This window comes from Podarcis raffonei, chromosome 16 (genome assembly GCF_027172205.1).
Source record: "Podarcis raffonei isolate rPodRaf1 chromosome 16, rPodRaf1.pri, whole genome shotgun sequence".
Classification (NCBI taxonomy): Eukaryota; Metazoa; Chordata; class Lepidosauria; order Squamata; family Lacertidae; genus Podarcis; species Podarcis raffonei.
Genome location: NC_070617.1, coordinates 42058427 through 42082272, shown reverse-complemented (window position 1 = coordinate 42082272; position 23846 = coordinate 42058427). Strand labels below are relative to the sequence as shown.

Here is a 23846-nt window from a genome sequence, read left to right as displayed (position 1 = left end):
TCCTGCAGTGCAGGAATAGGCAGGCGTCCCAGGCGGGGAGTCGACCGACAACCGGCGTGTTCTCAGCTTTAGCCAGCGGAGGAGGCCAAGGCAGCAAAGACTCGGAAGCGCCAAAGCTGCTTCGTGTAAATCACAGAAACCATGACGACTACTACGAATTATTATTCTTATTATTATGATTTCCATCCGCGGTCCCGTTCTCCGCCCACCGCCGGGACGCCTCTCCCCCGAGAGCCGCCTCCCGCCGGGGCCGGAGGGCTCCGCCCGCTGGGAGGAAGCGAGGGCGGAGAGGGGCTCAGCGCCACCCGGGCCTCCAGCCGCCTGCTCCCCGGCGCCCCGGCAGGGCTGGCCCGGACGGGGCCCGGAAGCCGCTCCGTTGGGCGGCCGGATGTCCGCCTCGGCTCGCTGCGAGTCACTTCCGGCCGCGCTCCGCTCCCCGCCCGGCCTCCGGGCGCCGGGTGGCGCTGGTTGGCTAGAACCGGGGCGCCCTTGTCATTGGCTGGAGACAACGGCCCGTCCGCTCGCGCGTTCCGCCAATGAGCGAATGCGTCGGGACGCTGTGGGGCGGGCGGACACTCCCGGCCCTCGTGCCTTCCCAAGTCCCGCTCCTATTGGTGGGTCAGCTCGGCAAGGTCACGACGGCGATTGGCTGCTCTCTTCGGGGCGGGGAGCAACTCCCGGAAGGTGCGCGGTGCGCTATGGGCAGGAGGCGCCGGTCGCGCCTGCGCGTTGGCCTCCTGTCTGCGGGGGAAGATGGTGCTCATCAAGGAATTGTGAGTGGCCGGAGCGGGGAGGGGGAGGGGGGTCCTTCCTCCGGCCTCGCCCCCCCAGCGCCGCCCCCGCCCGACTCCCTCCCGGCGAAGCCCCGAGGCGCTCAGGGGAGCCAGGCGGAGGGAGGCGAGGGCGGCGGCGGCCGGCCCTGGGGCGCCTCCTGCGCTTCTCGGTGGCTTCTGCGCGGTTGGGGGGGAGAGCGCTAGTCTTGAAGTCCAGGCCGGGCCGGCTTGTATTTTGCTAGCTGGCCGGGTTTCGTATGGGCTTCTCCGTGAGAGAGAAACTCGGTCGAGCAGAAGGGGAAGATCGCTGGGAAGGCAAGTCGCCTCCACTCCTGGCGAGCCCAGGGGCCGCACCTGCGGGGATGGGTTGATGCCAGTTCCCCTAAGAAAAGCAACAGCTTCAATTCCAGACAATGTCAGATGGTATTTAACTAGAAGAAACGCGAACTTTCTGTCTGGAGGCAGGGATATTATTTTCCTATCCATGTGGAGCTTTGCTCACTCATAAGGAACTTGGGGAGGGCGTTTAAGACCCATTTTGAAACGTATGTTGAGTGGGATACATAAAGTTAAGCAGAATTTAGATCCTTCTGAGCCTTGCTGGACACATTATCCTGTAGAGTGAGCTGCTTTGGGTTGTTCCTATTTTATTTCAGGGAATACAGGATCCAGTGAGCATCTTGTGCTATTGACTGGGCAGCACTTGCGTTATAGAATTCCTGTAATGTACCTGAATGTTTTGTATTGGAGCCAAACTTCATTACAGGGTTGCAGTCACAAACACTTTTGTTTACAGAAAGGTAGCCGTGTTGGTCTGCCATAGTCAAAACAAAAATTTTTTTCCCTTCCAGTAGCCCCTTAAAGACCAACTAAGTTAGTTCTTGGTATGAGCTTTCGTGTGCATGCACACTTCTTCAGATACACTTCTTCAGATACACACTTCTTCAGATAAACACTTTTGTGGAAAGGTTTATCCACAGGGATGATAGTTGATTCCAAACCCCAGTGGTGAAATGTGAAGTTATCATCTAGGTTTAATCAGTGATACTGAAGAAATGAGCCCTTAGGCATGCTTCACTAAGTTCATTGATGCAATCCAGTGTTTGGATCTGTGCAGGAGAGAGTTTTGCATCCTGCTGAACCTATTACTTTAGCTAGGAGTTGTCTTTTTTTAGTCTCTGCTGTTCAATGATGCGTGGGGGAAGGGGGAAAGAGGTGGAGGGGGAATGGGGGTTGGGGTTGGGTGGCAAGGCTTCTACAGTCATACCTCAGGTTGAAGTAGCTTCGGGTTGAGCTTTTTTGGGTTGAGCTTTTTCAGGTTGCGCTCCGCGGCGACCCAGAAGTAACGGAATGCGCTACTTCCGGGTTTCGCCGCTTGCACATGCGCAGACACTCAAAATGACGTCATGCGCGGAAGCAGCAAATCGCGACCCAAGCAGACGCGGGCTGCATTCGCTTCAGGATGCGAACGGGGCTCCGGAACGGAACGCATTCGTATCCAGAGGTACCACTGTATTCTACTTAGTGAATGTGGGGGTTTTGTGTCAGCATCAGTTGTGTGGGTTCTCTTTACTATTCGCTTGTGGTGAGAGAGTTTAGGGGTGGCCCAGGGTGTGGTTGTCTTTGATTGACTGTAGTGAAATCTGTTTTTGTGTGTGAGTGGGGTGTGTGTGTGTGGTTTTGGATCAGGTTAGCCAGATTGATTTGTATGCTGTTGGTGGGTTCTTGCTGTTATCTTGTTGTGTATGTGATAAAGGGTAACTATGCCGGGGTGAAGACGTCTTCTTCGATTTGTCCCCATGGCAGTTTCAGTTTGTTGGTTAGTTTTTCTAATAAGACTGTTTTGCATACTATTTGATACCATTACTCCTGACAGGTCTCTCCAGTGTCAGGGTTTGATGCTTCTGGCTGCTGAGAGTAGGTGGGTTATGAGCTCCTTGTGATGTGAGTGGGCATTGTCTTGGAAGATGTTTAGTAGGGCCAGTTCTGGGGTGACTTGTAATACTTGCTTAGTTATTTTGCATATTTCTTGTATGATTGATGTCCATAAGAGTTGGATTTTAGGACGTTCCCATCACATGTGGAGGTATGTGCCTGTGGAGGTGCATCCTCTCCAGCATTTTGGTGAGGCTCCGGGGCGTATTATTGTTCGTGGTTTTAGGTACCACCTATAAGTGAGTTTCAGAGTGAGTTCTTTTCTTTTCACTGATACAGATTTAAAGGGAAGTTTAGACCACATTCTGGTCCATTGGGTGGGGTTAATCTCAAAGCCTATGTCATCCCCCCATTGTTTTTTAATTACATTTAGGGGTTTTGTGGGATTTTGGAGTAGTATTTTGTATATTGCGGATACCATCCCTTTGCCATGTTTTCGAAGGTTGTCAGGGGCCTAGTTGCTGCTGGCTTTACTACTGGATTGTTTAAGAGGGCATGTAATTGGTGGTGTGTTAGCCAGGCCATTTGGGTGTCCCCTAGTTTGTCTTGTATTTTTTGTGTTGATATGGGTTTATTTTTGTAGAAATCTGTTAGGTGGTATAAGCTTTGGTTTGCCAGGTTTTTATCTGGAGGTTTTGTGCCTTCCCATCTCTAGGTATCCTAAACTGGATCGGTTGAGTGGGCATGGTTTATAGTGTTTCCACTCCTACCTCCAGATATTTAGTGGCACATTTTCACAAGCCCACCATTAAAGTGGAACTAAATAGCTGTAGAAAAAATAACCTGGTGCCCAGGCAATCAGATCCAGTGTTGCCTCTGGTGGAGGGGAAGGGAGAAAAACCCAGGAAAGAAGATCGCCCATATCCTTGCAGTTCTCTGAAGGGGTGTCTGCCTTTGGTGCTTCCCCTTATGAGGACCTGGCATTAGTGACAAGCCCAGTCAAAATCCCTGGAAGTCAGAGGGTGGGGGGACTGAAGTGGCAGATTAAGCTGAAAAGGGCTGAAGGGAAAAGGAGCCAGGGGAGTCTTTCCCCACAACCCTGCTGCTTATCTCTTTCTCAGACATGTGAGAAAAACAGCACCCCCATAAAATTGCATATTTACTTATATGTATATATCTGTATATATAATTAACTATATTGGGACGCGGGTGGCACTGTGGGTTAAACCACAGAGCCTAGGACTTGCCAATCAGAAGGTTGACGGTTCGAATCCCCATGACGGGGTGAACTCCCGTTGCTCGGTCCCTGCTCCTGCCGACCTAGCAGTTCGAAAGCACACAGTGCAAGTAGATAAATAAGTGCTGCTCCGGCAGGAAGGTAAACGGCATTTCCATGTGCTGCTCTGGTTTGCCAGAAGCGGCTTAGTCATTGCTGGCTACATGACCCAGAAGCTGTCTGCGGACAAATGCCGGCTCCCTCGGCCAGTAAAGCGAGATGAGCGCCGCAACCCCAGAGTCCGCGACTGGACCTAACAGTCATGGGTCCCTTTACCTTTAATTAACTATATTAATAGTATATATTAAATATATTGAACACTTTAATTTACAGTATGAAAATTTAATTCAGTATATGGCCCACAGGTTCTGTGTCAAAGTCCTCTCGCAGCCCACTTGGTATGAAAAGTTGGATAGCCCTTTTCTAGAACAAAAAACACTGCAAAGCTTATTAGCCAATTCTTGTTTGTTTTCAGGGCAGGATTTGAGCTTTCTTGTAGTTGAGTGAAACTGTTCCACCCCTTGCACCAAGAAACTGTTTTATCTGCAAACATAAATCCTTAGCCAGCCTTGTACTGTTGTGGACTCTTCCTCTTGCCAGCCCTCTTTCGAAGTTGTCTTACATGCATGGCCTCTTCTCTTTTGTCTTTCAGCCGTGTGGTCCTGCCCTGCTCTGTCCAAGAGGTACGTGTGTCCCTGCCCCGTTCCCCTGGTGATCAAATTTTTATTTGGATTGAATCAAGTTAGAAGCTGCCTGCTGCTTTTCCTGGCAATGGTTGCCCCATCCTTCCGAAAATGGATCGGCTGTCACCGCCCAGAGAAGTGTCACCAATCCTTTGCTTCTCACAAGGGCCTGGCAGCTGCTTCCTTGTTATTTGGGATTATGTGACTCTGGTTACTGGTGAAGATATGAGTTTCCAGCCAGCTCTCGACTCCCCTTCAGCCCAGGAAGATGAGGGTGTGAAAAGGGGCTGTGGTTCCTCCTGGCCCTGTGCTTGGATGGGCAAGGCAGTTCGACAGGCAAACATTTATCTGCCTTTGAAGATGGTTCAGCTGCCTGCCTGGATGTTTGTGTTCAGAGGACATGAAACTGGTTCTGTGTCAGATACTTTGGCTACCTGCTTTCTTCTGTGATAAATTGAGCCTTAAAGCCGCAAGCCAGGAGTGCCAGTCCTGCAGCCTGTGGGCCAGATTTAGCCAACCATATCATAGGAAGTGGCTGGCAAATGCCAGCTTTATACTCAGAGTAGAAATAGTCCTCTGTCTGCTTGTTAATAGTGAAATGCAGTATTGCTAGCCACCTCATCTCTTAAGTGGGTGTGTGGAGAAAGGCTTCTTTTTAATTTGCACAGAATGATTTACAAAACAAAAGGCAGCGTTTCCAGACATACCCAAGTGCTGGATTGGGGTGGGCTAGAAATGCCCGTTGGGGTTGGGAGTGGGTGCTTTGCTCCTGCATAACTGGTGAGTTTATATATTTGTGTGTGTATATGCATTTATATTGGCTGTGTCTGCCACTGGGGTGTGGCCCTTTAAAAAATGACTGGCTGTCAGTGCCACCCTTGGGCCCCCATTCCTCCCTGAATGCCTTGGGGTCAGAGTGCTTAAGGCTCACCTGCCCAAGTGCCAAGCACCATCACAGAGGCTCTGCTACTAGGTCGGTTACCATTGGTGGATACAAAAGACAGAGTCCTTTTCAGTGGAGGCTACAGATCTGTGCATGTCCCTCCCTCCCAGAAGGAGGTCTGTCTCTGACTTCTTCCCTGACTGCTTCTAAGTGGGCTTTAAACATGATATTTTAACCTGCCTTTAGCTGAAGCTTTAAACTAACATGTTCATTGATCTTTGTTGGGAATTGTTTTGCTTTTTTAAAAATTAGACATGTTGTAAAATGTTCTTAAGAACGAGTGTAAGCCGTCTTGGGAAACAGTTTTCTCTTGAGCCTTAGCAGAGATCTCTTGGTGAATGGTAGTCCTGTATGTGGGGTGCCAGGAGAACCTCTGGCCGTATTGGAGCATGGGGTTTTATTGGCCAAAGAACAGAGCATTGTGGGGACAACAGCAAGGGGAACTCTTGTGGGGTTTCCCTTATGCTGGGCTTTCCCAGCTGTTCCATAAATATCACAGTTATGTGTGGTGGGCTGCTGAAAGATACGAGGCACTTCACAAAAAAAGAATCTTAACATTCCTTTCTCCTCCCCCCCCCCCTTAGTATCAAGTTGGACAACTTTATTCTGTGGCTGAAGCCAGTAAAAATGAAACTGGTGGTGGTGAAGGGATCCAAGTCTTAACCAACGAGCCTTATGAGAAGGATGGCGAAAAAGGACAGTATACGCACAAGATTTACCACCTGAAGAGGTAAGAGAAGGGGCTGCTTGCAGAGAGGTGTGCCTGAAAGAGTGGGGACTCAGCCTTAATCCCTGATAGGCAGCCTGGGGGCTACAGGAGCTTCCCTTTCTGAGTGCCCCCCTCAGCTTCCACTCTTGAGGGCACGACAGATATCAGCAGCTGGGGTGGGCTGGAGAGACATCCTCCTTCGGACTTGATGACCTTTCCTTGTCCACCATACCTCCCTCCCTCCGACCTTGTTGGCAATGCGACACTCTTGGAAAGAGGCAGAGCTGAGCCCCTGACTTTAGTACAACTGTATTTGCCATTGCTGAGGCTGTGCATGCCATAGAATGTGTTTGTGTAAGGGATGCCTCTTGGAGCAGGTGCCTGGACCATACTTCACTTGGCAAGGCTCACATCTGACATCCCACTTTGGTTTGTTGCAGCAAAGTTCCTGGGTTTGTGCGGATGTTTGCTCCAGAAGGTTCGTTGGTCTTCCATGAAAAGGCCTGGAATGCCTATCCTTACTGCAGGACGAGTGAGTCTCCTTTCCCCATTCTTTGGCTATGTGGTTTCAAAGGTATTCAAGCAAAACACCACTGTGGGGCCGGGCCAGGCAGGAAAATAATCTGCCACTTCGGTCCCCCACCTCCACCCTCTGACTTCCAGGGATTTTGACTGGGCTTGTCACTAATGCCAGGTCCTCATAAGGGGAAGCGCCAAAGGCCTGAACCCTTCATAGAACTGCAAGGATATGGGCGATCTCAAACTCTTCAGAGTTGTCTGCAACTGGGATTGCTTTCATTGGAGTTGTGGCTCAGTTCTGACCTGTCTGAAGTTATAAAGAGCTGCTTTCTCGGGCGGGGGGCAGGTTGCTTGTGACCGTGGCTCATGCAGTGTGTGCCTTAGCCTGGACCTGATGCTGCAGGAGCCACATGTGTCTGTGAGAGATCGCACCAAGCACCAATCAAACAAGGGGTTCTTAAGCTGTGGTGTCCAGAGGGGCTTTTTTGCAGTTTGCAGTGCTTTGTTTTATTTGTTTTTAGCTCATATCTTTTCATGATGCCTGCTTTGATGCTGTTTGTATTTTAGTATTTCACAAGTAACCTTGAATACGGTTTTTTTAGAGTGGCCAACCTGCCTTTTCACAATGCAGCCACCAGAATTGAACACAGTATTCCAAGTTCACCATAACAGCATTATGATGTGGTGGTGGTTGTTTTTTAAGTTAAATCACTCTCATTTATTAAGTTAAAAAGCACCAACATTTCATTGAGGCCTAAGCTCTTCCTCCATCACAAACTCAAATCTGGCTGCAATTTTTGAAAAGGATCTTGACTTCTAAAAAAGGATCCAGCATTTAGGGAATTCCAAGATGCAGGATAGAGACACGTTCAGAGCAGGCTAACAACCTCAAGGGATCCCTCTCTGACGTTTGGGAGATCTCTCCTCTCCCAGGGTTCTCTTCTTGCAAGCCTAAGAGGGGGAATGAGCAGCAGGGGTGGCTGCCCCAGCGATGGGAGAGAGGGTGGGGATGGACTGGGGGTGTCAAGGGCCATGGCAATCCAGCTGAGGATGAGGAGGGAACCACCATAAGGTGCTGCCTTGGTCAGGACCAGGTCCCCTGTCACTGTGTAGTAATACAGGGCGCCGGAGAACATGCCCAGGGGTAGGGGGCTGCCAGCCATCAAGGGATAGCGGCTGTGGGGCACAGCCAGGAGACCAGGCTGTGGAGGAAGTGATATTTGTTGGCTGTCTCATAGAGCTCTTTTAAGTAGACATCCTGGTCACTCTGAGGGAAACCATGAGCCCTGTAGGTGGCTGCCCTGACTGCCGCAGTCCCACTCAGTGCTCCAAGCCATCGGGAAAAAACCCCAGCGCCTACAGCCATTCTTATCCCCAAGTGAAAATGTATCCACAGCATTATGATGTTGACGTTATTTTAGATCTCTATCACATCAAGTTTTATTTATGTAGGTTGTATACTGCCCTATACCCGTAGAGCGCAGGGTGGTTCACAACATAAAATTGCAATACAAAAAAAAATACATAATAAAAACAAAGACAACCTAATAACCCCCCTAGTACTTTCTAGCCCTCAGGTACAGAAGCTGTTCTTAGGCAAAAGTTACTTATATTTGTTGTGAGACCAGCAATTTCACCCTTGAGTTCTGTAAATAAGAATGTTGAGATACATTCATACCTGTTTGTCTCCCTTTTCTTTTTCTTTCCATGTCTTGGTGGGCTTCAGTTGTAACGGTGAGTACTATGTTTCTCTTGGCTTGTGAATAGGCTGAACTGTTGGCACCTTTGAAGCTTTTTAGCTCTTCTCGGTTGAATGTAGGCACCTGGGTCCTCAGTGTGAGGTCCCTCTATGAGGGGTTCAATCTTTCAGGTGCAGTCCTGCTTCTATGATAGTACTCAGCAGTAGAGTACCACCCCTCCCCATGACAGCCATTTTGTGCTGGTGCCCACAATGCTTTTATCAAGGTATGAGTACAGGCACCTCATTTTTTTAAAAAAAAAAACAGCACTCTTACCTTTCTCTGAAAATGGTTTCCCTCCTTCACAGCCTTCAATCAGCAACACATGCCACATTCAGCTCTGTGAGAGCTAAACTGGGGGGTGGGGTGGGTCAGACAAAAGTTTTAGTCTGTGGTGTGTTTAACACTTCCCCACTTGCCATCACAATACAGCTAAAATAATAAAGTGGGGTGACGTTCTGGAGCTTGCCTGTTTGGGCATTGCTCATGGAGTTCCATGTTTATTTTATGTAGGTATTGCCCAATAGTTAGGCAGCTTACAGTAACAATAATATAAAATGCTAAACAGTAAAATAAAAAGCAGGGAATTTAATTAGGCCAACCTCAAAACAAAACACTCCATTGGTGGTCTGCCTACAAATGTTTGCCTGCCCTGTTACGCAGGAGGGTTAGGGAGGGTGGAGAAAGGTGCTTTGCCCTACCTGCTCTGGGCAGTGCTCTCCTGTGAATCTGCTGTTGTGGGGTATAGGGAGGGGACATTTGCAGGAAAGAATCTGGTTGGTTGGAAGCTTCAAGCATTCTCCTGCTTCCTGACAGTTCTCTTCCTCCACCACACATGTACTTGCCTTTGAGTTGGGGGTGGGAATCAGGTTTGCCTCCCCCCATCCCTGATTGCCTCTCTAAAGACCAGATGGATATATTGCAAAAGACTGGAAGAGGATTTACAAATGAACCACATTAGTTACTGCCTTATTTATCTTTTATCTTTGATAGAATGAATATATGAAAGATGACTTCTTCATCAAAATTGAGACTTGGCATAAATCAGATTTGGGAACATCTAACAATGTAAGTTGGAGAGCCACATTTTGCCACCACCTTGTTTGGGCAAGGCCTTTACTGCTGCTGCTTCTTTGCCAGACAGCAGACTCCAGAGCTTGACAGCCACTAAGCAACGCTAGGGGTGGGGAGCACGGGGGTTCATACCAAAGCAAATGTTTCTCCCCTACCCTGAGTGCTCAGACTGTACTTCAGCCTCTGGCTCCATCCAACTCTGGTACAGTGGTACCTCGGGTTAAATACTTAATTTGTTCCAGAGGTCCGTACTTAACCTGAAACTGTTCTTAACCTGAAGCACCACTTTAGCTAATGGGGCCTCCTGCTGCTGCCGCGCCACCGGAGCATGATTTCTGTTCTCATCCTGAAGCAAAGTTCTTAACCTGAACCACTATTTCTGGGTTAGCGGAGTCTGTAACCTGAAGCGTATGTAACCTGAGGTCCTACTGTATTTTAAACGTGTATGTATACTGACGTTTAGCAATTAGTTCAAGGTAGTTAAGAAATCTCTAAAACAAGCACATCAACAATAAATACATGCAAAAAACCCAGCAGATAAATGCTCGTTCAGTTTAAAATACTAAAGTTAATTTTTAAAATGTTTTTAAATGCTCAGGGTGAAAGAAAGTTACATTAAATGTGAAACTAACTCCCTTTAAAATGAGACATGCATGTTCCTCTCAAAATGGTCTCACGCCCTCCTTTTGCCTTGTTGTGTTTGCAGCCAGTGGTCCATATTGGGTGGGTGAGCTGCAGCCTGACAGTGGCCCCAGTCAGAGGGAAATGGATTCACATTGACTCTACCCTCAAGGCCACATTGTAGGATCTCTTCCTCCTTTGAGCCAGGAGGGCATTATTGGGGAAACTCTTAGTTGCTGCCCAGGTTGACCCCATTTCCTCTCCTCCCTGCAGGTGCACGACTTAGATCCAAATACATGGAAGAACGTGGAAGTTGTCCACATTGACATTGCTGACAGTAGCCAAGTCGAGCCTGGAGTAAGTGGCCTCATGCAGCTGCGGATCACACAACTCAGGGTGCTGCAGACACTTCTGGTGGGGTTAATCACATGGGCCTGTGGAAGGCTTTTTTTCCCTGGATCAGTGCCTTCATTGAAACTTTTTGCTGTTTTTGTGCTAGTCCACCTGCCCTGCTTGGCTTGGCATCTGCTGTATCTGAAGGGCAGAAGCACCTCTAGCCTTGTTTCTGCCCCTTCCTCCCCCAGGCCTCACAGTGACCAGCAGTGGGGTGGGGGTGGAGATTCTCCAGCATTTTCCCTCCACGTCCTTGCACTGTGTTGGGGGGGGGGGAATGCATTCAGGTGCCTTCTTAGCTTGCAAATGTGCCTCTTCCCTCCCCCCCCCCATGCCCATTGTAATATGGGCTGAGGGAAGGGGAAGGAGTGTTCCTTTCTGAGTGCCAAGGACAATGTCACCACAGCAGACGAAGAAGAGAGGCCATTAAAGGCGAGGTAAATGGAGGCAGAAGCAGCCAGGTTTTTTTGGGGGGGGGCTGCTGGGACACCCACAGCACCAAAGGTGGGAACACCTCTGCAGAACAGATTTTTTAAAAAATTTAATTGTTGAAATGTTGGGAGTGCACAAGAGCTCTTCGGCGAGGGGATCCAGGCTGCAGGTTAGCTGCTTCAGCTGTAGAGAGTGAATGATCCATGTGCAGAACAACGTAGTACAGTTGTACCTTGGTTTTTGAACAGCTTAGTTCACAAACCACTTGGAATTCAAACACCGCAAACCTGGAAGTAGGTGTTCCGGTTTGCAAACTTTGCCTTGGAAGCCGAATGTCCGGCGCGGCTTCCAATTGGCTGCAGGACGTTCCTGCACCCAATCGGAAGCCGCACTTTGGTTTCCGAACATTTCGGAAGTCAAACGGACTTCAGGAATGCATTCTTTTTGAAAACCAAGGTTCGACTGTACTGTAATCCTGAACAGCTCTCCCCACTCTCCTCCTCCTCGCTCTGTGTTGCATTTAACACAGTTAACTCCTTTCTCTCCAAATGAATTATAGGAACCGCTCGCAAAAGTGAGGAATGATGACAGCCCCCATTTTCCCTCTGCAATTTGTCCCTACTTGGTAGTTGGAGGACTCGTGCATCCCAGTTGTGCTGTCCTAGCTCTACTTCAAGGTCTGGAAGCATTTGACCTTGGAAGGGCTTGCAGTTCCTGCACAGAATTGGGCCCTCACACCCCACTGCTCAGACCTCCCTTTGCTGGGCTTCTCTCTCCTCTTTTCATCAGGCTTAACCTTTGAAGCGACTTTTTTGTTCTTTTTGTTTCAGCACGGTCCGTGGAATGTTTTGCAACACTTGTCATATTTTGCCTTTCAAGTTCCTATGTTGGTTTGGAAAGGGGATCTCTCAGCAGTAAAGGCCCTTCCTGTTGCTTCCCCCCCTCCCCGGCCCCGGAGTGTTTTGTAGTAGAAAGAGCTCTTTGCTATCCTCTTCGAATCAGGCTGCAGCCTGGCTATTCTTGGTGCTGCAGACTTGGCTGAAAAGTGAGCAGCTAACCCTGTGAGGGGAGCACAGGGATTTTTTTTGCTCTCCAGCTGCTCATGTGCTGCTCACGTTATGCTTAGCATTCGGCCTTCGACTTGAGTGAACCTTGGCCAAACCATCTTTGCAAGGCGGTGCCTTTTGTTCCAAGGCTCTAATCAATGAGCAGCTGGCCCCAAGCTCTGTGCTCTTGAAGGTCCTAATGAAACTCAGATGCCAGCTCTTTGCCTCTCCAAATGTATACAAATGGTTCATTTGACATCTGCTGCTTTCTTAAGGTATAAATGGAAAGCTGGCCCCTTCTAATCATCTCCAGAGGTTTGTCTAAGCAGTTTTACGTGATTTGTATACAAAAGTCACTTCCCAAGAGAGGAGGAATCTTTTAAAGTGTAAGCAGAAGGAGACACACAATTAACTACAGAAAGGCCTCTGCTTTTGGAAGTGATTTGGAAGAAAATGAGCAGAGTGAAAACCCAGAAATTGAAATCAGCTTCTTGCCTTTCCTCTGTGCCCAGGGGCTGGGGGTTCTCTTGCTTGCCCCCTCTTCTGCCCAGGCCCAGGCCAGCTTCCCGGCACCATCTCCTTGGCTTTCCGTCTGGCAAGGGACCTGGGCCACAAGTTCAGGCCCATCCATGATGGTTCAGTCACTTGCATCACCTCCCTGTCAGTTGTCTTGGCTTCCCTCGCCATCCTAGGGCTGCCATCCTGATTGGATGGAGGAGGACCTCTGAGGAAGCTCTGCCCTCAGGGCCCTGTCATCTTAGCTAGCCTTTTTATCTGGACCACCCCTTTGGGTCTTCATTCAGCAAGCCAGCCTCATTGCGTCTTGCATGTGAACCATGAGCTACTGCTGCAGCTTCCAGGGTGTGGGGGTTCAAATGCACAAAGTGGGGAGCGTCTTCCAACAGTTTCCTCCCCTTGGCAATAGGCTTGTGGAGAGGAAGAAGGAGCAGCAGCAGCAGCACCCCCAGACACCAGAGCACGAACCACTGCCTGCCTTTCCTGAACTCCCTCCTGGGCAGTTGGCTAAAGGGCTAGCAAGGATCACCTTGATCCCTGCAGGGCTCCTTCCTTGGTGGTCTCTACAGCTCCTGGGAACCCCCTTGGCAGGACGGTCAAGAGCCCTGGCTGTTGTTCCACCTCCATGTGCTGCCCCTGCTGTTTTCCCCACGCAGACACACGCTGTGACAGGATCCTCCATCTGCCTCCCTCCACGCTGACTTGCATATTGAGTGAATCTTTTGAATGTGCTTCCTCTTGTTTTAACATTCCTGCTAATTTAGTTTTAATACATGAAATTAGGTTAAGAGAAGTGAGGAGCTGCAATCTTGCTGGAGGCGCCTGCTGTGGTTTGACATGAAGCCACGGCTGACTCTGGTTCCAGCACTTTTTAATGCTGTTCTTGAAAGGGCTCATTAGCATACATACATATATATATATATATATATATAATCCAGTGGTTGTTGTGGAAAGTGCTTCTGAGTGAATTGACAGTCTCTCTAACAATATGAAGAGCAGGATTTTTAACATTAAATGAAAACATATTGGAGAGAACAAGCCATTCCCATAACCTTGAAATACCACTGGGGCTCACCAGAGTTGCTCAGTATGCTTTTGGTTGTAAAAATGTTTTGCCAGCAGTTGGGAATCACCATCCTAGAGAAAAGGTGAATCCAACTGTGACAGCCTTCCAAAGGATCTGTAAAACTGCAGCAAGTCAAGCCCACTCCCCTTTCTAGGGAGCAGAAGCAAAGGGCAGCCGATTGACTCACGTTCCTGCCTGTCACGCCACAAAGGGGATAGTGTCCCCATTCTGCCCACCTGCCTACACACCAACACCCCCCCAAAGCTGCCTGTGGGTGGGGTTTCCCCTTTCTTCCTTGCTCCCCTTCTCCTTGTGCCCTCCATCTTTCCCAACATCAGGGTCTTTTCCAGGGAGTCTTCTCTTCTCATGAGGTGGCCAAAGTATAGGAGCCTCAGCTTCACAATCTGTCCTTCCAGTGAGCCCTCAGGGCTGATTTCCTGAAGAATGGATACGTTTGATCTTCTTGCAGTCCATGGGACTCTCCAGAGTCTCCTCCAGCACCATAATTCAAAAGCATCAATTCTTCGGCGATCAGCCTTCTTTATGGTCCAGCTCTCACTTCCATACATCACTACTGGGAAAACCATAGCTTTTACTATACGGACCTTTGTTGGCAAGGTGACGTCTCTACTTCTCAAGATGCTGTCTAGGCCTGTCATTGCCCTTCTCCCAAGAAGCAGGCGTCTTTTAATTTCGTGACTGCTGTCACCATCTGCCGTGATCATGGAGCCCAAGAAAGTAAAATCTCTCACTACCTCCATTTCTTCCCCTTCTATTTGCCAGTAGGTGATGGGACCAGTGGCCATGATCTTCGTTTTTTTGATGTTGAGCTTCAAACCATATTTTGTGCTCTCCTCTTTCACCCTCAATAAAAGGTTCTTTACTTCCTCCTCACTTTCTGCCATCAAGGTTGTGTCATCTGCATATCTGAGGTTGTTGATATTTCTTCCGGCAATCTTAATTCCAGCTTGGGATTCATCCAGCCCAGCCTTTCGCATGATGAATTCTACATATACGTTAAATAAGCAGGGAGACAATATACAGCCTTGTCGTACTCCTTTCCCAATTTTGATTTTTTTAAATTTTTTTTAATAAATATTTATTGAAATTTTCAAAAAATAAAGAAAAAAAAAACAATTAAAAACACATAAAATTTACATTTCTTACTATCAATAACCAATTTCCTTGACTTCCCCACACCTCCCCTTCTTGTATTCCAGTTCCAATTTTTACCTCAGCAAGTTCTTGTCCCCAAACTTTACCTTATTTTCTTTAATTCAAGTTAACCAATTTTAACTTATAAACCTCAATCTTTATGCATTAGTACTTATTCTTAAAAATCTTTTTCTAAGGTCGACCCCAATTCCCTTCCACGAATTCCCCATTTTTATGTTAGTGGCAAAACAAAATTAAATAAAACAGAATATAATTGTACACCCTTTGGATTCCCAAAGCCCCACCCCCCCTTTCCCGGTTTCGAACCCCAACAAAAGTCCATCAGTCCATCTGCTGTCAGCCTGGCGACCTCACGTCCGAGGCTCTTAATTCTCTCTCAATTCCTCTCTGCCGGTTTTTTTGATAGTCCTTTATATTGAACAACAAATCTCGAAGAAGCTCTGTCCCAATAAGGTCCATGTTTCTTCCAGCCAGGCCTCCATATTTAAAAGTGGAGCCAAAATCTTGTTTCTTGCTTCTCTTAAGTCCAAATGTCCCAAAAGCTCCAGTTTCCACTTTAGCCAGGTTTGTATTCCATAGGTCTTCAGATCTCCACATAAGGAGATCTCTCCATTCTCCATTCTTCAATTCAAACCAGATTTTCATCATCCTGATCTTATTTTCCTTTGTATCCATCTTAACCGGCCTCTGGCTCTCCTCAATCATCTGTGGCATTATAGCTCCTCCTTCCTTTTCCTTCAAATCATCATGTTTCTCTTTCATCACATTCTCAAATTTCTCAGATTTCTTTTCTTGTTCAGCTGCAGAAATTTTTAGTTCAACTGCAAAACTTTTTTGTTCAGCTGCAAAGACTTGAGTCAAGTCCCTCCCAGGCTCAGTAACCTTATTTACTGTTCCATTCAATATTGTAACATTTGTAGCCAAAACATCACTTTGTTCTTGTAACTTTCCCAAGAGAAAAAAAGTCCTCTCCAGTTCAGCCAGTGTTTTTCCACTTACAGCCATTCTTGTAATGTCCTGAACCCCCTCTAGAGGGGTTCTGGTTTCTTAGTATCTTCCAGTTCCAACCCAAAAGTCAAGTTAGCCTTTTCTTCTTTATTTTTAACAATTTGTTACCAAATTGTAACAAATATAACCAGCAAAGACAACAGAAACAAAGTTCTCCTTTTTCCCCAACTTTGACAGCTAGTTTGACAGCTGTCAAAGTCTTCTATGTCTCTTCCGCAGGCTCTCTCACCGATCGCTCCCGGGTCCTGGGGGAGGGGTGACAATTCCGCTCTCAATATTAGCTCTTATCCTCCAGCACAATCACTTATATTGCCAAAACGTGGAATTAATTGCTTTTATCCACAAAAGAGAAAGGTGTTCTCTCAACCTTAGTTATAAAATCCTTGCTTTAAGATGTTTACAAGGCGGGTAGGCGGACTTCCTCTTTGCACCTTACCCGGTCGTACCTAATTCCCCCCCCCAAAATTTCTCTTTTTAAGTCCAATTTCCGTATTACTCACGGGTTGTTACTTTTAGTCCAAATATTCAGAGAAAGAAGTCAGCGCTCTCCGTCCATGGCATGCGGCTTCACTCAGTAGGGGAAGCAGTCGACTCACAGCACCGCACCGCTCTCCGTCCCCCGTTCCGGAGCCTTTAAAAAGGCTCCTTTGCGGGTCGGGGGGGCGCAAATGGTGCCCGCCGAGTCACCAGGTCCACAGGCTTCAGCGCCTGTGGTTTCTGAGGGTCCCCGCGTCGCCGCCGCGGCAGTACCCGACCCCTGCTGAGCCGATTCCCTCCGGAGCTCGGAGGGAATCCGCCATTAGGCGATGGCGCTAACCCGGAAGTCCCTCCTTTCCCAATTTTGAACCAATCAGTTGTTCCATATCCAGTTCTAACTGTAGCTTCTTGTCCCACATAGAGATTTCTCAGGAGACAGATGAGGTGATCAGGCACTCCCATTTCTTTAAGAACTTGCCATAGTTTGCTGTGGTCGACATAGTCAATGAAGCAGAAGTAGACGTCTTTCTGGAACTCTCTAGCTTTCTCCATAATCCAGCGCATGTTTGCAATTTGGTCTCTGGTTCCTCTGCCCCTTCGAAATCCAGCTTGCACTTCTGGGAGTTCTTGGTCCACATACTTCTTAAGCCTGCCTTGTAGAATTTTAAGCATAACCTTGCTAGCGTGTGAAATGAGTGCAATTGTGCGGTAGTTGGTGCATTCTTTGGAACTGCCCTTCTTTGGGATTGGGATGTAGACTGATCTTCTCCAATCCTCTGGCCACTGCTGAGTTTTCCAAACTTGCTGGCATATTGAGTGTAGCACCTTAACAGCATCATCGTTTAAAATTTTAAATAGTTCAGCTGGAATACCATCATTTCCACTGGCCTTGTTATTAGCAGTGCTTTCTAAGGCCCATTTGACTTCACTCTCCAGGATGTCAGTATGTCAAGGATGTCAAGGTCAGCAACCACACTACCTGGGGTGTACGAGCCATCCATATCTTTCTGGTATAATTCCTCTTTGTATTCTTGCCACCTCTTCTTGATGTCTTCTGCTTCTGTTCGGTCCTTTCCACTTTTGTCTTTTATTATGGTAATCTTTGTACGAAATGTTCCTTTCATATTTCCAATTTTCTTGAACAGATCTCTGGTTTTTCCTTTCTATTGTTTTCCTTTATTTCTTTGCATTGCTCGTTTAAGAAGGCCTTCTTGTCTCTCCTTGCTATTCTTTGGAAATCTGCATTCAATTTCCTGTATCTTTCACTATCTCCCTCGCACTTTGCTTGCCTTCTCTCCCCTGCTATTTGTAAGGCCTCGTTGGACAGCCACTTTGCTTTTTTGCATTTCCTTTTCGTTGGGATGGTTTTCGTTGCTGCCTCCTGTATAATGTTACGAGCCTCCATCCATAGTTCTTCAGGCACTCTGTCCACCAAATCTAAATTCTTAAACCTGTTCCTCACTTCTACTGTGTATTCATAAGGGATTTGACATAGATTGTATCTTACTGGCCCAGTGGTTTTTCCTACTTTCTTCAGTTTAAGCTTCTATTTTGCTATAAGAAGCTGATGATCTGAGCCACAGTCAGCTCCAGGTTTTGTTTTTGCTTCTCCATCTTTGGCTGCAGAGAATATAATCAATCTGATTTCGATGCTGCCCACCTGGTGATGTCCATATGTAGAGTCGTCTCTTGTGTTGTTGGAAAAGAGTGTTTGTGATGACCAGCTTGTTCTCTTGGCAGAACTCTCTTAGCCTTTGCCCTGCTTCGTTTTGAACTCCAAGGCCAAACTTGCCAGTTGTTCCTTTTATCTCTTGATTCCCTACTTTAGCATTCCAATCCCCTATCATAAGCAGAACATCATTCTTTGGTGTCATTTCTATAAGGTGTTGTAAGTCTTCATAGAATTGGTCAATTTCAGTTCCTTCAGCACCAGTGGTTGGTGCATAAACTTGGATTACTGTGATGTTAAAAGGTCTGCCTTGGATTCATATCGAGATCATTCTATCATTTTTGAGATTGCGTCCCAGTACAGCTTTTGTCACTCTTTTGTTGACTATGAGGGCCACTCCATTTCTTTTACGGGTTTCTTGCCCACAGTAGTAGATATGATGGTCATCCGAACTGAATTCGCCCATTCCTGTCCATTTTAGTTCACTGATGCCCAGGATGTCAATATTTATTCTTGTCATCTCATTTTTGACCACATCCAACTTACCAAGGTTCATGGTTCTTACATTCCAGGTTCCTATGCAATATTTTTCTTTACAGCATTGGACTTTCCTTTCGCTTCCAGGCATATCCGCAACTGAGCGTCCTTTCGGCTTTGGCCCAGCCGCTTCATCAGCTCTGGATCTACTTGTACTTGTCCTCCGCTCTTCCTCAGTAGCATGTTGGATGCCTTCCGACCTGAGGGGCTCATCTTCCAGCGTCATAACTTTTATATGCCTGTTGCCTTTGTCCATGGAGTTTTCTTGGCAGGGATACTGGAGTGGCTTGCCGGTTCCTGCTCCAGGTGGATCACATTTGGTCAAAACTCTCCACTATGACCTGTCCATCTTGGGTGGCCCTGCACGGCATAGCTCATAGCTTCTCTGAGTTATTCAAGCCCCTTCGCCACGGCAAGGCAGTGATCCATGAAGGGGACAACAACAGTTAAAGGCCTTTTTTGCCACAAAAATGGCCTTCAAAATAGCTGCAAAACAAATCAGAATTGTAGAGTTGGAGGGGACCCCAAGGGTCATCTAGTCCAACCCCCTGCAATGCAGGAATCTCAACTAAAGCATCCATGACAGACAACCCTCCAACCTCTGATTAAAAACCCCCAAGGAAGGAGAGTCCACCACCTCTTGTGGACGTCCGTTCCACTGTCAAACAGATCTTAGTTTCAGAAAGTTTTTCCTGATGTTTAGTGAGAATCTCCTTTCTTGTACCTTGAAGGCATTGGTTCGAGTCCTCCCCTCTAGAGCAGGAGAAAACAAGCTTGCTCCCTCTTCCATGTGACAGCCCTTGACATATTTGAAGATGACTATCATGTTTCCTCAGTTTCCTCTTTACCAGGCTAAATATACCCAATTCCCTCAAGTGTTCCTCATAAAACTTGGTTTCCAGACCCTTGATCATCTTGGTCACCCTCCTCTGCACACCTTCCGGCTTTTTAAATTGTGGTGCCCAGAACTGGATACAGTCCTCCAGGTGTGGTCTGACTAAGGCAGAATAGAGTCAAACTATTAGTTCTCTTCATTTGGACACTATACTTCTGCTGATACACCAAAGAATGACATTAGTTTTTTCCACTGTTGCATCACACTGTTGGCTCATGTTAATCTTGTGGTCCACCAAAACCCCTAGATTCTTTCCACATATACTATTGACAATCCAGGTGTCCCCCATCTTATATTTGTGCAGATAGTTCTTCTCGCTTCAGTGTAAAACCTTACATTTGTTTCTATTGGAATTAATTTTGTTAGTTTGGGCCCAGTTCTCCAATCTGTTAAAGTCATATTGAATCCAGATTCTGCTTTCTGCGACATTAGCTAACCCTCCCAACTTGGTGTCATCTGCACATTTGATGTGCATTCCCTGAATTCCTTTCTCCAAGTTGTTGAACAACAAAGGGCCCAGAATTGAACCCTATGTCACCCCACCTGTCCCTTTTTTCCAGAATGATGAGGAACCATTAGTGAACACGCCTTAGGTTTGGTCAGCCAACCAGATACAAATTGAGGTATCATGGGGGACTTGTCAGAAGCTTTACTAAAATCAAGATGCATTAGGCCCTCAGCATTCCCCTGATCCACCAAGCTTCTAACTCATCAAAAGAAGAAATGAGATTCGCCTGGCATGATTTGTTCTTGAGAAACCCATGCTGGGTCTTAGTAATCACAGGGCTCACAGATCAACTGTTGAATTATCGGTTCTAGGACCTTTCCTGGTATCTGCATCAAGCTGACTGGTTGGTACTTACCTGTGTCTTCCTCCACCACCACCCCCTTTTGAAGATGGGGGCAACATTTACTCGTTTTCAGTCCACAGGGACCTCACCTGTTCTCCAAGAATTCTAAATAATTATAGACAGAAGCTCTGAGATTACATCTGCAAGCTCTTTTAGTACCTGTGGGTGCACCTCATTAGGCCCCGGAGATTTGAGTTCATTTAAAGAAGCCTAGTGTTTCCTTAGCACCTCTTTTCCTATCTTGGGCTGCAGCTCCCTCCTGGCATCGTTTACTCTGTTATCTCCAGGCATAGGTGCAACTCCTAGGGGCCATTGGAAGTGGCTTAAGTGCTGCTCTGCTGCCCAGGAGGGAGGCCTGCCCACAAGATGGTGCTCTCGTTGCCGGGCAAAGGAGGAGAAATCTGAAGCAACCAGCCATTGAAGATTTGCCTGGGCTGCACTGGTTTGATAATGAGATGAAGAGTCTGTAGTTGGTGGCAAGGAGAAGGCAACTGCTCAGCCACGTCTCTCTCCCATTCCCCAATAGCCTCCGAGTTGGCTCTGCTGGTCAGTTGCTTCTCTGTAACTCAGAATTAGGGCTGAGGTGATGTTTGCTCTGTGCTGTAGTTGTTGGACGCAGAAGGAAAAAATACATACCAAGAGTGATTGTGGCAATTGCACAGGAATCCCTTGGCTTCAAATGACTTAAGGCCAAGGTCCCAACTTGCACCTGGCCAGAGCCTGGCGTGTGCACCTAGAGCTGGGAGCAAATGCTGAGGGGGGGGGGGCAGCAGAACTCCCATCTTCCAAAACTGCTAATAGAGCATTTTGCTTTCTCTGGTATCCATGGGATTGATTCTTGCATACCTGTTCATCATCCTGATGGGGGCAGGGCGGTGGGGGGTCCCAGAGGCTGGACAGTCTTCCATTCTGTTGGTCATATGTTTGGACATGGATTTTTAAAGCCTGCTCACCCACTGGCATAAACAAGTCCAAAATGCTCTCCCTCAACAACAGATGTGACCATCTGTGATTCTGCAGTGTCGGGGGTGGGGGGACAAGACTTTTTTTGGAATGTGTTCACTTGCTGCCATCCTTGCTATCCTTCAGGCATCAAGTGAAGTCCAAACTTTTAAATGAACTTAGGATTCCTTAATGAGGCTTCCTAAATAAATAAATAACACCTGTGTGTAGAGATATTGATGGAAGATGCATTGGGAAGTCAGCTTAAGGGCGAGTCTTCTGGAAAAGTGGCCAGTATTGTGTTAAATTCCCCTTTTTAGGGGAATTAGTAAAGGTAAAGGTAAAGGTACCCCTGCCCGTACGGGCCAGTCTTGACAGACTCTAGGGTTGTGCGCCCATCTCACTCAAGAGGCCGGGGGCCAGCGCTGTCCGGAGACACTTCCGGGTCACGTGGGAGCGCACCCCGCCGCGGGGATTCGAACCGCCAACCTTTCGATCGGCAAGCCCTAGGCGCTGAGGCTTTTACCCACAGCGCCACCCGCGTCCCTGTTAGGGGAATTTAGGGGAATTAGCTGCTGCTAAATCAGGGGTCAGCAACCTTTTTCAGCTGTGGACTGAAATGTAGCTAAAGTGGGCCTCTGGAATTGGCCCATTCTGGGGTGGCATCACAGTTACACCAGGAAGGTGTTGATTCCCAGCAGTGTGTGAGGCTTTCTTCTTCTCTTCCCCTTGCAAGTTCAACACAATTTCCCCAGCTGTATTTTTTTATTGTTAGGCAAGGCGGTGCTAATGTTCTAACGAGATTTCACACCTTGGCTGGTAAAGTGGCCAGTTAGATGTGGGGGTTGCATGCTTAACCCTACACCCCAACCAAGTGGGCTCAGTTTTGAAATCATCTTCATGATGTTGTCCAGGGGTCAGCAAACTTTTTAGCAAGGGGCCGATCCGCTGTCCCTCAGACCTTGTGGGGGGGCTGGACTATTTTTTTGGGGGGGGAGAATGAATTCCTATGCCCCACAAATAACCCAGAGATGCATTTTAAGTAAAAGGACACATTCTACTCATGTAAAAACACCCTGATTCCCCGGACCCGTCTGCGGGCCGGATTTAGAAGGCAGTTGGGCCACATCTGGCCCCCGGACCTTAGGTTGCCTACCCCTGTACTAAATGAACAGAACACAGCTATACTCTCCTTTATTCTACAGCTTCTGTGGCTCCTACTTGATTGTTTTTTGGCAATGAAAAATGTTGCCTGAGTGCCCCCCCCAAAAAAACCCCATTCTAATTCCTCATTGGGCTTTTGATTTCACAGGACTACAAAGCTGATGAGGACCCAGCCTTGTTCCAGTCAGTCAAGACCAAGAGAGGCCCTTTGGGACCTAACTGGAAGGTAATACTATTTGACTTTTCTGTCCTAATCAACAGAAAAAGTCAACACGGAATAGCTCTTGAGCAGGGATTGCCAACCCAGCACCCACAAGTGCTATGGTCCTTTGGTGCCCCCAGGATGAACCATAATTCGTAAATTCCCAGCTTTTGTTTTAAAAAAGTTTCTAGCCTTTTTTAGAACCAGATATATGAAATAAAACATATAGACTATTACTGTTTTGGGGGGTTGAGAATCTAGCCTGCTGTACCTTTTCAGTGTTTTGCTTTGTGCCCCTCCCTCTGAGTCACCCCCTTTGGCCACGAGTGTGAGAGAGGGAGAGGTGTGCATCTGTTTGGTGTGTGTGAGAGAAGGACAAGAGCAAGTGTCTGGGTAGTTGGGGGGGGCATGGGGGGAGGTATGTCTGAATAGGTGGACTGTGAGAGTGAGGCACAGGTGTACAGGTGAAGCATTTGCCCTTGAGTGAGAGGCATGTTTGCCTGTGGTCTGTGTCTGGGCGAGGGAGGGAGGGAGGGATTTTTCTCCTGGCTGTGGCTTGAGGCCTGAATTGGGGGGTTGTAGGCATAGATCTCTTAAAGCTCCCTTCTCCTGTGAATGGATGAGAGTCAAGGCAAAACTGGCATGTTAGTTTTCTATCATGGTGCCGGATTTTTGAAGCATTCAGCATCCTAATTAATCCTAACTGCTTCCTATTAATCTGCAGCCACAGCAGGTAAACATGCTGGTTGCCTTTAAACTATTTAAACCTTGAATCTTCTGTGCATGTGGAATGTCTGACGTTTGATGCCCAGGGGCATCTCAAGGCGGGCGGGGGAGAGACTCCCTCCTCGGAAACCCTGGAGAACCATGGCTGCCGTTCCGTGGAGGCAATACTGAGCTAGAAGGGTCTGACTTGGCACAAGGCAGCTTCCTGTGTTCCTATGGGAACAGGGGTACTGTGAATATTAAATCTCTTTTGAGCCTTCTTTTGATATGAAATGGCACACCTGCTCTTGAACTGAATGTAGCATTGATAAAATATCGGTTCATTTATTCTGACTCTTTGCTGCCCTCACCTCTTCCGGGGCACCAGCATTTCTTGCTGTGTGGTAGGATATTGCCCAGCCTCCCCCAGCCTCCCTATCAGCCCTTTTCTCTGAGGAGGGTGACTGGCCTGTGTGTGAAAATGTGCACCAGCTAGAACTGCATTGCACAGCCATGTTGGAAGGAAGACTGCCCACTGGGACAGAGGCCTCCTGG

General features: G+C 47.6%; 1 protein-coding gene across 1 annotated transcript in view; it reads left to right on the top strand.

Moving 5' to 3' along the window:
* Nucleotides 1–656: 656 nt before the first annotated feature.
* The window catches only part of PITPNB (phosphatidylinositol transfer protein beta), a 28130-nt gene continuing 4940 nt past the window's right edge, over nt 657–23846 (top strand). The window contains exons 1-8 of the mRNA XM_053368242.1: nt 657–773; nt 4577–4607; nt 6135–6280; nt 6700–6791; nt 8505–8512; nt 9511–9585; nt 10486–10569; nt 22533–22610. Coding sequence (XP_053224217.1) covers nt 754–773; nt 4577–4607; nt 6135–6280; nt 6700–6791; nt 8505–8512; nt 9511–9585; nt 10486–10569; nt 22533–22610 — 534 coding nt within the window. The 5' untranslated portion in view covers nt 657–753. The remainder of the gene's footprint in view (nt 774–4576; nt 4608–6134; nt 6281–6699; nt 6792–8504; nt 8513–9510; nt 9586–10485; nt 10570–22532; nt 22611–23846) is intronic.